Source organism: Sturnus vulgaris, chromosome 11, assembly GCF_052056855.1.
Source record: "Sturnus vulgaris isolate bStuVul1 chromosome 11, bStuVul1.hap1, whole genome shotgun sequence".
Lineage (NCBI taxonomy): Eukaryota > Metazoa > Chordata > Aves > Passeriformes > Sturnidae > Sturnus > Sturnus vulgaris.
Genome location: NC_142253.1, coordinates 3,192,889 through 3,205,723, shown reverse-complemented (window position 1 = coordinate 3,205,723; position 12,835 = coordinate 3,192,889). Strand labels below are relative to the sequence as shown.

Here is a 12,835-nt window from a genome sequence, read left to right as displayed (position 1 = left end):
CTGTGAGTGGTGGTAGGTGAGCAGGGCACCCCGGGCAGCACAGGCAGGGCAATAATACACTGAGCCCTTTCAGCCACAGGCTCAGTGTGCTGGAAAAACGAGACCAGCACGCACCAGCAGACCACGAGGAATGCCTCTTCTTTTATTCATTCACTCAGCTTTAAAGCCATCCTTGCCTCCCTCTGTGTCACTGGCAGGGAAAGGTTCACCATGCTCCTGCCAGAGTGTCCTTTCCTGCCGTTCCTCCGTGGCTGCTGGATTTCTCTGTGCTGATGTGACTTTTGAGAGGCTGTGCTGTGAACGCAGCTACCAAATTAATCTCCCTGAAATCCACCTAACCCCCTCCTGCGAGCAGAAAGTGGCTCTGCCAAAACACCACACTTACTACAGGGCAAACAGGGAAATTTTGTTTGTACATCCACAAGATTTGCTAAAAAGTTTCATTGTTCTCGTGTGTAATCTGTGAAGAAATGCACGTCCTGGAAAAGCAGCCTGTAATTTGTAGCACATGAGTGTGCTTTGGGGAAAATCAATCAAATGAACTAAGACGTGTTCTCAACTCCTAAACTAATGATCCTTCCTGTGAGCAGCATGAAACACCGGGCGAGTCCCAGATGGAATAAATCCTGCAGGTTTCAGCAAAGCTGTGACAGTTTATACTGCCTCAACAGTACCCTAATTGTGCTGCAAACTTCTCAAGGTGCTGAGCAGTCAGCCTTTTCAAAAGCCTCCTTCTTCCCAAGCAGTCCCAGAGCTAAACAAACAAGTTTACCAGTTAGCGAGAAGAGAATGCCAGATTTAATTTATAATCTTTCAGGGCTGATGTGCTTAAAAATAAAAGCTATGAAAAAATGATTTTTGTCTTAAGAAATGCCAAGCAGCTGCATAGAGGCATTCAGGGCTGGGACCTGAACCAACTTCTGTTGAGAGAGGAAATTAGGACCATTTTGTTACCCTGACAAAAATGAAATCTATGAGAACAGTAATTCCTTTGCAGAAAAAAATCAATAGTTTCAGCATGTTTTTAACGTGGCAATTTGCTATGGAACATCTTAACAATACCTCAGTAAATCACCAGCTGAAATCAGCTGCTGGCTTTGCATGTACAAATACAGAACTGCATGAAAAATGTGTAGTCAAAGCAGAGGAAATCTCCTAAAATCGTGACTTCCTTACTCTTAAAGTCCTTGTGAAAGATCTGAGAATAGATACAGGTAAGAAGCTTTGGTTTACATAGAGAAGTCACAAAACCACCAAAATCCAAATCTTTAATCTGGCAAGAACTTCTAGAACTTCTTTCCCTCTGTGCCTCAGATTACCCATTTACAGAGTAAGGATCTTATTAAACAGTGAGGGGAAATTACTGAGCATTTAACAGCCACAGCATAATCATCACAGTCCTATGTAAGCACTAAAGATCATTATTCAACAGATTCTGTAAAACAAAATACAAGAAAAAGGCTATTTCTCTGTATTTGTTACATGCTGCTCTGATGACTGAGTAGTACAGACCATGCAACATTCATCTTGATTTTTGTCATTTAGCAGTAGCAACATAGACTTCACAGTGCCATTACTTATTTCAGTGACATGAAAAGGGCCAAGAAATTGCTATTAAAGAAAATTCAAGTCAATTCATAAACCTGATTAACTTTGCATTTAACCTCCTGAAAAATGTCGAACAGGAAATCCAAATTACATAAGGAAAATATGTTTAAAAATTATCTCTGACATAATTCCAAGGCTATCTCTGGATCAAATTGTCAGGGGATAGAATTTGCAAGCAAACAGCAATAAAAAATGCTTCTGCTGTCAGCCCTGAGCAGTACCCTGGATGTGTCTGTATTTCACTCTGCCTAATCCCTGCTCAGTAATTAGCAATGTTGTGGCAGTTCTGAAAACGAGAAGTGACGCTCTTATTTTACATGTGCTCCAAAACACATCCACCAGAAGATCTGCAGCAAAGAAACATTTTCCAAAAGGAAATCGAATGATTCATGTTTCACTTCATTGTAAATTCTCTGTGATGGATGCTGGAATTAATTAGGGAGATGTTATGCTCAGCATCTGATATTGGAATAAGAATTCTTTGTGGAAGAGTCTATTTAGAATCACGCTGATGATACATAAAACCTAAATATTGAATAAACAAGTTAAGTTCTAAAGAACTAAATTCAGTTCTAGAGAAGTAAGTTGCCCTCTTTCCTCACCATTTCTATGCTTTTGAAAGCAAATGTGACCTGCTAGGATGCTCTGCTCTGTGCCAAGTTCTCCAGCTGTGTCCTCCTAGTTACAGCTACATCTGTAACTCATTTTTGAGTCAAACTCCCAAATCAAAACTTTGACAGTGTGAAGGTTATAAAAAAAACTTGCCTCTACAAGGACACCACTACTGGCCATTACTAATTCTCATCTAGACAGCTTACAGGTATTTCAATTATCTAAAATAATCGGGCATTAGGATGAAAAAGCTCACTTAGATGCCTTGATGCAGGAGGTATCCCCTTTTTCCTTACCCAGAGCAAGGTTAGATAAAATGTGCTAAATATAAACTGCACAGAACACAGGATGAGACAGCTGCTCTCAGGAGCTGGTGTCCACAGTATCTGCATTTTGAGGGCTCTCCTTTTGAGCACTCCAGTCTAGTGCTGTGAACTGGATGCCTGTAGTGGCTGGGCTGCATGAAACAAATAAATTTATCTAAAAAAGAATTCACTTAGCACTCTTGGAGACTGCTCCACAATGGGAATCAAACCACATTAGCTGGGCACCACTCAAGGCTTCCACAGGACACTCCTGATCCAGAGTGAGATGCTGATCTGGAGGCACCCAAAGCCAAACCTTGGGGAACAATGGGCTCCATTTTCATCAGCATTTTGTGTATATTTAGAGGTGAGAAGAGTGAATATGACAATGAGTTTGTGGTCAGCACAACAAGAGCTGTCAACACATGTCAGCCCCGTGTCAACACGTGGGTTCCTGCTACCCTTGGCTGTTATTAATCCAACAAATCGCTCTAATGTCTTTGTTCTGGGCTTGTCTCTTTGAAAATGCAGCTTGAGCTGTGCAAAAGGCTCTGCACAAACACTGCTGGCACAGGCGTGGCTCTGCTCAGGGAGGGGACAGGGCAGGAAGGCTCACCCAGTCTGTCCCCTCTGTCCCTCCTCTGGACACAGCCTGGACCAACACCGAGCTCGGGGAGCCAAAATCAATTCAGAAAGGAGGAGATGGTGCCCATGGAGGCTGGCTGTCCTTGTCCCTGCACTGTGAGCCAGGGTCACTTCCCCAGCTGTGACAGTGCTCACAGAGCCTGAACCAGAGACCAGGACATGCCCTAACCTTGGGGTATTTCACCTCCCAGAGTTTTGGTTTTCATGTGGTTGTTTGGTTTATGTGACCGTGCATTGCTTCACAAACGGATGTCAGCTTTCCAAGGAGGCTGTGGGGAAATTCAGGCTTATGGGAAACCTTTCAGTTCAAACAAAATCACAGAGTTCTCACAAAAATGTCCAGACCTTCTCGCAATTCTGTTACATCACACACAGAGTTTGAGCAACTCTGGATCATTTCACAGCTCAGCTTCTTATCTTTTTATAGTTCTGCTACTGTGGCTCCATCCTTTCCCATATGAAGAAACTTAATTAATATTTTATACTCTTACTAAATTGTGAATACGGTTTGCCATAACAGTACAGAAAAAGGCAAATACACTTTGTCCCCTGCCAACAGAAAATCCTTAACAGCTGTTTATTGCTCATTTGCAAAACATAAGAGCAATGGAATTCCATTACTTAGAGAAACTGGCTGCTCCATGATATCCTTGGCAACAAACACTGCACTTATCTTTTTGAACAATAGACTCTCAAAGTTTCTCCAGCCTACAAAAATAAGACAGTGAGGAAGACTTTTTCTTAACTGCAGAATGCCAAACAACGGGAACTGACTCACCGTCAGCTGCATTTTGTTTCATGTAAATGAACCTTTTTCTTGATCTCTCAGCACCCCCCCCAAAAAAAAAAAAATTGCTCGCTGCAAATTTAGAGAAAAGTTTCATGCAACCATCTCCTTCACAGGAAGAGCTTTTTATTTATTTATTTATTTATTTATTTAGAGGTCAAGACTTTGGCAAAATGAGAAATTCAGACTCCAATCTAAGTAATGTAACAAACAACATTAAAGCAGTTACTTAGGTTCATGATAAACCATGGAGAAATCACAGAGTGGAATTTTCTCTGACCATTCAAAACTTAAATACCAAGAAAAAAATAATGTCGTGCTTTACACCACAGATATTTCACATATGGTTTTAACTAAATAACTTCCAAGTTTCCAACAGCTTAAAAAAAGAACTATCTGTGGCATACCAGAGAGATGCAAGCTCCTCAGAAAGTCAGGACATGCACATACCATCCATAATCTGGTTTCTATATTTAGGGAAGGACTATACCTAAAGCCCTGGAGGTCAGCACTGCATCAAGCCCAGCATATTTTCACAGACACATCTTCTAGACAGTGTTTACCACGGTGCACTTCTCCCAGAGCCCCAGCAAACATGCCATGTGAAGACCTGAGCTTGCAGTGTGAAAAGGCAGTGTATTCTCATACCTCCATAATCCTGTCGTGGATTTGCAGCCCTCCTTCCTTAGCAGCAGGCCCAGTGTCAACTATTTTGGATACAAAAATTCCTTCACTCGATGACCCATCCTGATTGTCCTTCAAGGATGAAAAGGAAAACACATTATTGTCCCTCTCATCTGCCTCAGCTGAAGCTGCTCCATGTCACAACAGTGCACTAATTTGAGAGAAATATTCTTACTGCTGTCTTAATATGGAATTGCTTTGTGCTAATGAGAACACCTGATACTCCGAGTCTGAAAGATTAAGCAACCAGGGACAGACTTCCATTAGGTAAATTGGTTGCTTGATAATCATTTTTCTTTGACTTATGCCATCTCAGGAGTAACTGTCATTACAATTATTTTCCTAACAAAATCTAGTGAGACACAGCGTGCTTGAACATCAAACATAAGACAACAAGACAAACATAAAGACAACACGGTGCAATTTTCATTTTTAGTTGCACAGTTTTCCCCCTGGAGACTTGAAAATAAACCCATGAAAACACCTAACAAGGCATTTTCATATTCCTGTGTGTTGTGCTTCTACCAGTGCAGAACAATGTCTCAGAAAGTTGAAAAACTCTAAAGAAAGAATAACTTTCAAGTGAATTCACTAGGAATAAATCATGATTAATGTCAGATTTCTGAGCAGCCAAGAAGTAGTTCTGAATACTTTCTAAATTACTAGGACAAGGTATAATCCACTCCTTGATGTAATTAAAGTCATATGCAGCAGCTCCAGCCAACAAGCATCCCGAAAAAATACATTAGTGAGTGTGTGGTGCAGGAAACATCTGCTGAAATCACACAATTCCAAACCAGGCTGTTTAAGTTCCATCCCTTCACCTGCACAGAGGGCTGCTGGGTTTCTGGTGGAAAGGAGAGTAAATAATTTGTTTTTTTTTAATGAAAGGGGCTAAAGTTGTGGCTCTCAACTCATGAACTTCACAGCAGTACGGTCTGAGAAAGAGACACAGTGGGTGTTATCATTTTGGGAGTGGCACTGCAGCAGGATTAGTGGTGCTGGCTGTGATGGTATGCAAGAATAAACAGGCAGTGAGAGAAAAGGCAGCATAGATAATAGACATCCATGCAATCTCAATGGAAGAACTGCTCTGAAAGGATCCCAAGAGGACCAAATGCTTGTCAGCAACATTTTTTTCCCCTAAGTGTTGACCCACATGCTTTTCCCAACTGGAAAGGGCAAACATATTTTAACAATTAACATACCACGCACGGCCGGCCACCAATAATATTAAATCCAAGAGATCCAGAGTCCCGATGAAGGACCAGAGTCAGAGCTTTGGTTTCTTCACCCTACAAAGAACAGATAAACACATTCAAAACATTGTGTGTAGGGGGGTAAAACAGGACAGGTAATACTTCCACCCAGGTTTTTTGCTGGGTTGTTTTCTCTTTTTTTTTTTTTTTTTTTAATCCCCTTGCAGTTTGGAGACAAATGTTTGGAATAACTTTGCAGCTCCCAGTGGCTGCTCCAGCCACCCCACTGAGCTCCAGCAGCAGAACCTCCCCTAAGATTTATGTGTCTTTTTTATTGAGATCTACAGTGAGACACTTAACAGCAACAGAAGGGGTTTATATGCAATGCTGGTTCCTGCAACTACTTGACCCAGTCATATGTGATGTGTTATGTAAAATACTCCACGTTTCCAGTAGTCAAACTCTTTGACTTTTCCACTGCTTGGAGGCGACTGAATCTCAGGGCTGGATCCTTGCATTGCCTCTCTCTCCTGCTGACTGCATGACTTTAAGTGACATTGTTTTAAACAGTATCAAACAAAAAAAAAATCTCAGCAGACCTTTAGAAAACAGCATTAAACAAAACTGCTAGAAATTCTGCCACAGGCCCAGAAGGGCAATTGTTATTCACAGCACCTACTGTGCATAATTATTTTTTTTCCTTGGCATTTTAAGACTAGCAAAACAGAAATCTTCCATCACTGAAAATCATTATGTTAATCCCCCAAAATATGAAATTCTGCAGTGAACAGTTTTCTGGATAAACAGTATACAACAAAGATATACTGGGAGGACATGTAATATTTGGGAGGCTGTGTGAAAAGGCTCTGTTATCCTTGTTTCTAACTACAAACTCCTACAAAATGTCCTTTATGACACAGGGATGCTACTTAGGCCTATTAACTTTTATAGACACAAAACTAAGTGCATGAACTGTTAAAGACAACTAAAAGTTCACAATGCTCTCTCTCTTCAGTTTCAGTCTAGTTATTTCCAGCACAACAAGCAACAGCAGAGCACTATGAAAAACCCTCTGAAAAACAACATTTAGATTTCAGAATAGGATCAGTATGTGCATCTAGAGATACAGATGAACTTTTCTACCTCCAAAACCATTTTCTTTGTTTTATTCAAAGGGTGAAAAAGTTATGAACACAAAAAAAAGTTTGAGGAAGTTATCTTACAAGTCTGGTTTTCATAACCAATTAATGACAAAAATTGCAACAGTTACACTGTAATTCAACGCAGATGGTTTTAGTTTGTGCATTTTTCCTCTAACATGTCAATTTGAAGTTGTCAATCAAATATTAATGTCTATTAAAGTCATAAAAAATGTCAAAGTAATCCTGGATTAGTGAATTACTCCCACAGATCTGGGGATGATAAGGAGCCCAGTTCCCTGGCAGTGTGAACTGGCAGAGCTCCACTGACCACAGAATCCGAGCTCCTGCACGGGGAACTGCACCAACAACTCCACCTGAGAACGTGCTCTACAACTCCCACGTCACCTTCTGATCATTATCTTCCCTAATGATCGAGTAATAAATAGACTTGGACCTGATACAGAGCAACATGAACAAACTGATTTTATTTGAATCTGCCTGCACTTGGCAGCAGTGGGAACCAGGTACCCAGAAGAGGACTGAAAAATGAAGTAAAATCTATTTCCCTGCAAATCTACAGACCCAAACCTCAGACAGGATTTCAAGGAACAAATTTCCAGTCCCGTGAAACCACTTTGAAGGACTGATGATTCTGCATTTGAAAGAAAAGCACATGCTAGCACGACTGTTTCCTTCTATGATTCCTATTTTAGAAGGCAAATCAATTAGAATAATCAAAAAACAACTACAACATTGCTCTCAAGACACTTTCAATAATTAGAGTTGCCTGTTTTCATTAAAGCCTCCTTATTTGGCTTTGATTTGACACTTTTCTACCTGGCTGAACAAGGGTTAGAGCAGGTGGGATTGGATCAGTCGGGCTGTGAGAGAAAAGAAACAACTAATGCAGCTTTCTGTAGGCACGTCTGAAAAAGTACTTCTGTCTACAGGGGTTTTAAAGACATTTCCAGGTTTTTCTGGTGGCTTTGTGCAGACTCCATGCTCCCCAAGGCAGCAGTCACGTTGCAGAGCTCCAGCCCCACCATGGGTGCAGAAGTGCCCGACCCGGGGAGGCAGCAGCACCTGGCTCTGACACTTCTGCACATCCACGTCTCAGCTCCCAACCACCCCTTCAACAACCTCCTCCTTCTCTTCATCAGGAAGCCACGATGCAAATGATTTTTCCAGGGCTCTGCCTTTCTCTCCCCCTCCAAGATGTGGTGTTCCAGCAGAGCAGTCATTAAACAGTGAGGTAACTGTGGAAATGTGGTGGCCAGGGGCCAGCCCTGCCCCGGCAGCTGCTCCAGCAGCAGACCTGATGGTTCCTGGCATGTTGTATTCCCACAGCTGAACAGAACTCTTAAACATAATTCTTGAAATTACTGTACTTCCCAGCTGAGTAATGTGCACTAATAGACTGCCTTTCCCTTTAGACAGTGAAGATTAATTTCTTTGGTAGTGCTGTGGCTGAGGAGGTCTGTCCTCAGCAGAGGAGGAACCTCAGCTCCTTGTTCACTGGTCAAAGGACCAGCCTGGCCCATCCTGCCAGGGACAGGCTGAGAAAAACACATCACCTTGTTTTAAAGGACTTCATCTGCCTCTTACAGAATTCAAATCTGTGTCACCACCACCGCAGAGGTCCTGAATGTCACCTCATAACTGGTTCTTGCCTGGCTGATCCATTTAAAGCCAGTCTCTGTCTGACTGGAGTCTCTGCTTGCCAGGAGAGCACAAGAGTTTCCTCCCTGGGCTCTCAACTGCTTCTGATTGCCTCTCCCCTCGTTCCTTCCCAAAGGACTTTGTGTAAATAAGGGATTGACCAGATCAGCTTATCAAGAGGTGTGCACAGTGCTGTGTTTCACCAAGGATTAAGCCTTGTTTGAATTATACAAGTTTTTTTCTTGATTGTTTAGACTTTGATATTTTAGGATTGACATGTCTGATCAAAGGAAATACTACTTTTGAGACACACCACCTTCTCTCCCACTCCCTCCTCAAGCTCATCCTCAGTAAGCCTCTCCTCTCTCCACCAAGGAATAAACAGTCATTCTCTGAATAAACATTTGAACTGTACACAGAAAAATTCATGTTCCCTCAGTGATAATACACATAGATAACACAACTGGGGTCACTTAAGGCACATCTACCTGCTTAAGGGTCTTAAAAAATTGTGAGATGCTTACAGATGAGTGTGTGCATAAAATATATATTTATTTATGTCTTCTCTCAATATGGTTGTGGTGGTGTTATAGAACTCACCTCAGAAATGGTTGATGAAAGCACAGCAAAGCTGTGATTCAGCCAGCCTCACAAAGTCTATGCTAAGGAGAATCCTGACCTGGGTCTCCAAAGCTGCCAAGGGACCACAAATTTGGGTCTTTAAAGAATGGTCATTAATGTCTAATTAGAGTAAAGAATGGTCTGAAGTCACTCAATATCGTATTTCCTCTTTGACTAAGCATTTAAACACAACTGTACATGGGCATTTTTTCTGTTTTGACTACAGGACATGTCATCTGATTTATTCTGGATTGGTTCTACATCTACAGCAACAAGCAGCCATCAGGCAGGAAAAGTCAGAAAATCCTTTTTCTCCATTTACAGAGGAGCCAGAACATCCCACAGTAAGTCCTGTAATCACCACTTATGAACCCAGATTTTTGGTGCTCAGCCTACTCGTGTTTAGCATAGACCAAACTACTACATCTGAGAATATATGAAATATGAATAATGGTCATAATTTAAATAATTACAGCAAACTGGTTATTTCACACTGCCATACCTCTAATCCCTGTGTTCAGGGACATAATCCTTAGGCAGATTTATAGGTCCTGCTGAGTGTTCCTGCACAGTCTGTGCTACTGTCTGAGAAAACAACCCCAAACTTGGAAGCCTGCCACAGCCCCAAAGTGGGAAAGCATCCCCTGCACTAGGTGATGACCACGGGTCTTTCACTAAACTCTCTGGGTCACAAAGATGCAAGTTTGCTATTTGTGCTTGTCTGGGAGCTGGGCAGCAGAGCTGTGAGTGTTGGCCAGCTGCCCAAAACGCTGTGCAAGGCACAGAACTGACTGACTGCTGGCCCAGTGGCTGTGGTGACACGACACCTTCCACCTTCCAGCCTTCCTCAGACTGGTGGCTGCTCCAGAGAACTGCATAACAGCCCTTTGTAACCGGGCTGGACCCAGCACAGGGCTCTGGGCCAGCTGGAGCCATAAATCTGATAGAAAGTATTGCTGAAAATATGTGCCACGAACATTTGCAGCTAAGGAGCAGCTCTCAGGGTTACAGCAGCTCCCTGCTCTGTACAGAGCTAAATGATGCAAAGCCAACGTTGTCAGCACTGGCCACGAAGAAGGGGTGGTGTGAGAATAAAGGAGATCAAAGATGAGGAGGCAGGGATTGGGTGGGATGGTTTCTGACAGCAGGACTGTGTGCAGGGCTCTCCTGCCACCAGCAACGGAGATGGAGCAGAAAGCCTCCAGAATGCCATGGCAAAGTGCTGCAGGAAAAGGGGGAGACACAACTGTCCTGAATCTCGATATGACTGTGAACCCCCAATTTATTTTAGTGGTGTTCCCAAGATTTTGACCAGCACACACCCAGTATTGCCTGAAGTTAGAACAGTTCATTCAGTATTGAAGTACTTTCTGGTTTGAGTTAAGAAAACAGGATGGGTTCTGCCCTGGATTGCTAAGAAGGTTAAAAAAAAAAAAATCCTCTAACATGAAGTTTTATTTCCTTTACATAGCTTTTAGAGCCTCAACATTACCAAAGGTGTGAATACAGAGGTCTGACAGTTTTGAACAGTTTAATACTGCTGTGTCTGTGGTAGCACATTCCAGGTCACTGGGAGGACTCTGAATGTCTTAATTTAAAAGATAATTGGCTTCCAGGGCTTCCCTTGCTGGGGAGCCTCATTCCAATTAAAACTTGGGGATTGTTGTAGCTCTGGCTTTTGATTCTGGTCATTTTATAAATGGTCTAACTTTGAGGGGGTTGAAATCAAGTTAATTTTTCCCTTCTTAATTAAAGAACTCTGTGTGACTCTGGGAAAGAAATCACAAGTACACAGCAGATGTCTTGTATTTGGATGTGGATGTTACATAGATGATGGCTGCAGATCCTGAAATAGCTGGCGAGGTGTCCGAGTTGCGTCATAGTTAATCCCGAAGCCTGCATTTTGTCGGAAGCCCTATTGTGGGATGCTAGGTGAGATCAGGCTCTGGAAAACAACGGGTCACAGCAGCTTCTTCCAATTCCCTCCACTTTGTGTGACTCCTGGGAGTCAATTTCTGCTGGTTTAATACCATTTCCAGCCCGGGAAATCCCACTTACAGACTTTTCTTCGGGGAAGAGAACCAAGAGAAAACACCAATACCGCGACCTTGTTACTTTTCTGTGCGAGTTACCTTACGGGGTCCAGCTAGCAATGATGGTCACGCTTAAAAATACGCACCAACAAAAAGCATATTCTGTTCTGTTCAGCAATACCGCGACCTTGTTACTTTTCTGTGCGAGTTACCTTACAGGGTCCAGCTAGCAAATGACGGTCACACCTAAAAATACGCACTTACAGAAAGCATATTCTGAATGTAGAAAGCCGGCGTATCACGGCTATTAAACCCCAAAGCTCAGGTATATTTAAAAGGATTTGGAGCAGAATGGGATGTCCAGAAACCCCGCACGGGACAAGGAGCATCCCGAGGGATGCGGGGCAGCGCAGGACCCGTCCTTACCTTGCCGGGGGAGGCTGCGCGGGCTCGGGCCAGCGCATCCAGCCGGGCGCTGTACTGCGTGAAGCGCTTCTGGTAGCGCAGCGCCGTCACCTGCAGCTCCAGCTGTGCCGCCGCCAGCCGCGACAGCAGCGACTGCTCCCGCTTGCCGGCTCGCAGCGCCTCCTTCTTCAGCGCCTTCTCCAGCGCGGCCGCCCGCGCCTGCAGCGCGGCCCCGTGAGCGCGCAGAGCCCGCAGGCAGCCGTGGCCACCGGCCCGGCGCTCGCCGTGGGTCAGCACCAGCCCGCAGCCCTGCTCGCACAGCCCCGCGGGCCGCGCCTCGCAGCGCTCCCGCATGTGCGCTTCCACATCGCGCAGGTTGAGCACCTGGCGGCAGCCGCGGTTGCGGCACTTGGCCGGCGAGAAGTCGCAGGTCTCGGCGTGCTCGCCCAGGTGCTGCAGCGGCACCACGGCCTCGCAGCCCCGCGCGTGGTTGTCGCACTTGATGTCCAGCTTGAGGATGAGGCTCTTGAGGGGCAGGACGTGGTTGAGCTCCTTGGTGGAGATGCGCTGGCAGTTGACGGGGCAGCTGCCCTGCTGCACCACCCAGGGCAGCACGCAGCCCGCGCAGAAGACGTGTCCGCACGGGGTGGTCAGCGGGTCCTCCAGCACCTTGTTGCACAGGTTGCACTTGAAGTCGGGATCCACCTCCCCGCTGAAGCGATCCAGCTCGAACCCCATCCTCCTCCTTCCGCTCCGCCGCAAACAACCGAAGAAAAAAAAAAATCAAAAAAACAAACAAAAAACCCAGAAAAAGTACCCGGAGTGCGCAGACCGGCCGGGAGAGAGGCGGAGAACGGGAATCAATAAGTACGAGGCTCTCCCGCCGCCGCCCCAGAGGCAGCTGAGCCCCCGGCCCGGCCCGCGGCCGCGCCCCGTCCCCGCCGGTCCCGGAGCGCCCGCGAAGGAGCCGCGGCCGCGGCGCCGCCTGCGCACAGCGCCCGCCCCGGCACCGGCACCGCCCCTCCGGCACCGCCCACCGGGAGCCCCGGGGGTCCCCCCGGCCGGACAAGGGGGCTTTGTCTCGGGAAGGGGCGGGCCGGGCTCCGCGCTGCTGCCCCGTCCTTCCCCCGGCAGG

The 12,835-nt window shown here is 45.1% G+C and overlaps 1 protein-coding gene across 1 annotated transcript in view; it reads right to left on the bottom strand.

Moving 5' to 3' along the window:
- The window catches only part of PDZRN3 (PDZ domain containing ring finger 3), a 131,742-nt gene extending 119,110 nt beyond the window's left edge, over window positions 1-12,632 (bottom strand). The window contains exons 1-3 of the mRNA XM_014873663.2: window positions 11,722-12,632; window positions 5,850-5,936; window positions 4,606-4,713 (exon numbers count right to left, since the gene is read on the bottom strand). Coding sequence (XP_014729149.2) covers window positions 4,606-4,713; window positions 5,850-5,936; window positions 11,722-12,438 — 912 coding nt within the window. The 5' untranslated portion in view covers window positions 12,439-12,632. The remainder of the gene's footprint in view (window positions 1-4,605; window positions 4,714-5,849; window positions 5,937-11,721) is intronic.
- Window positions 12,633-12,835: the final 203 nt, after the last annotated feature.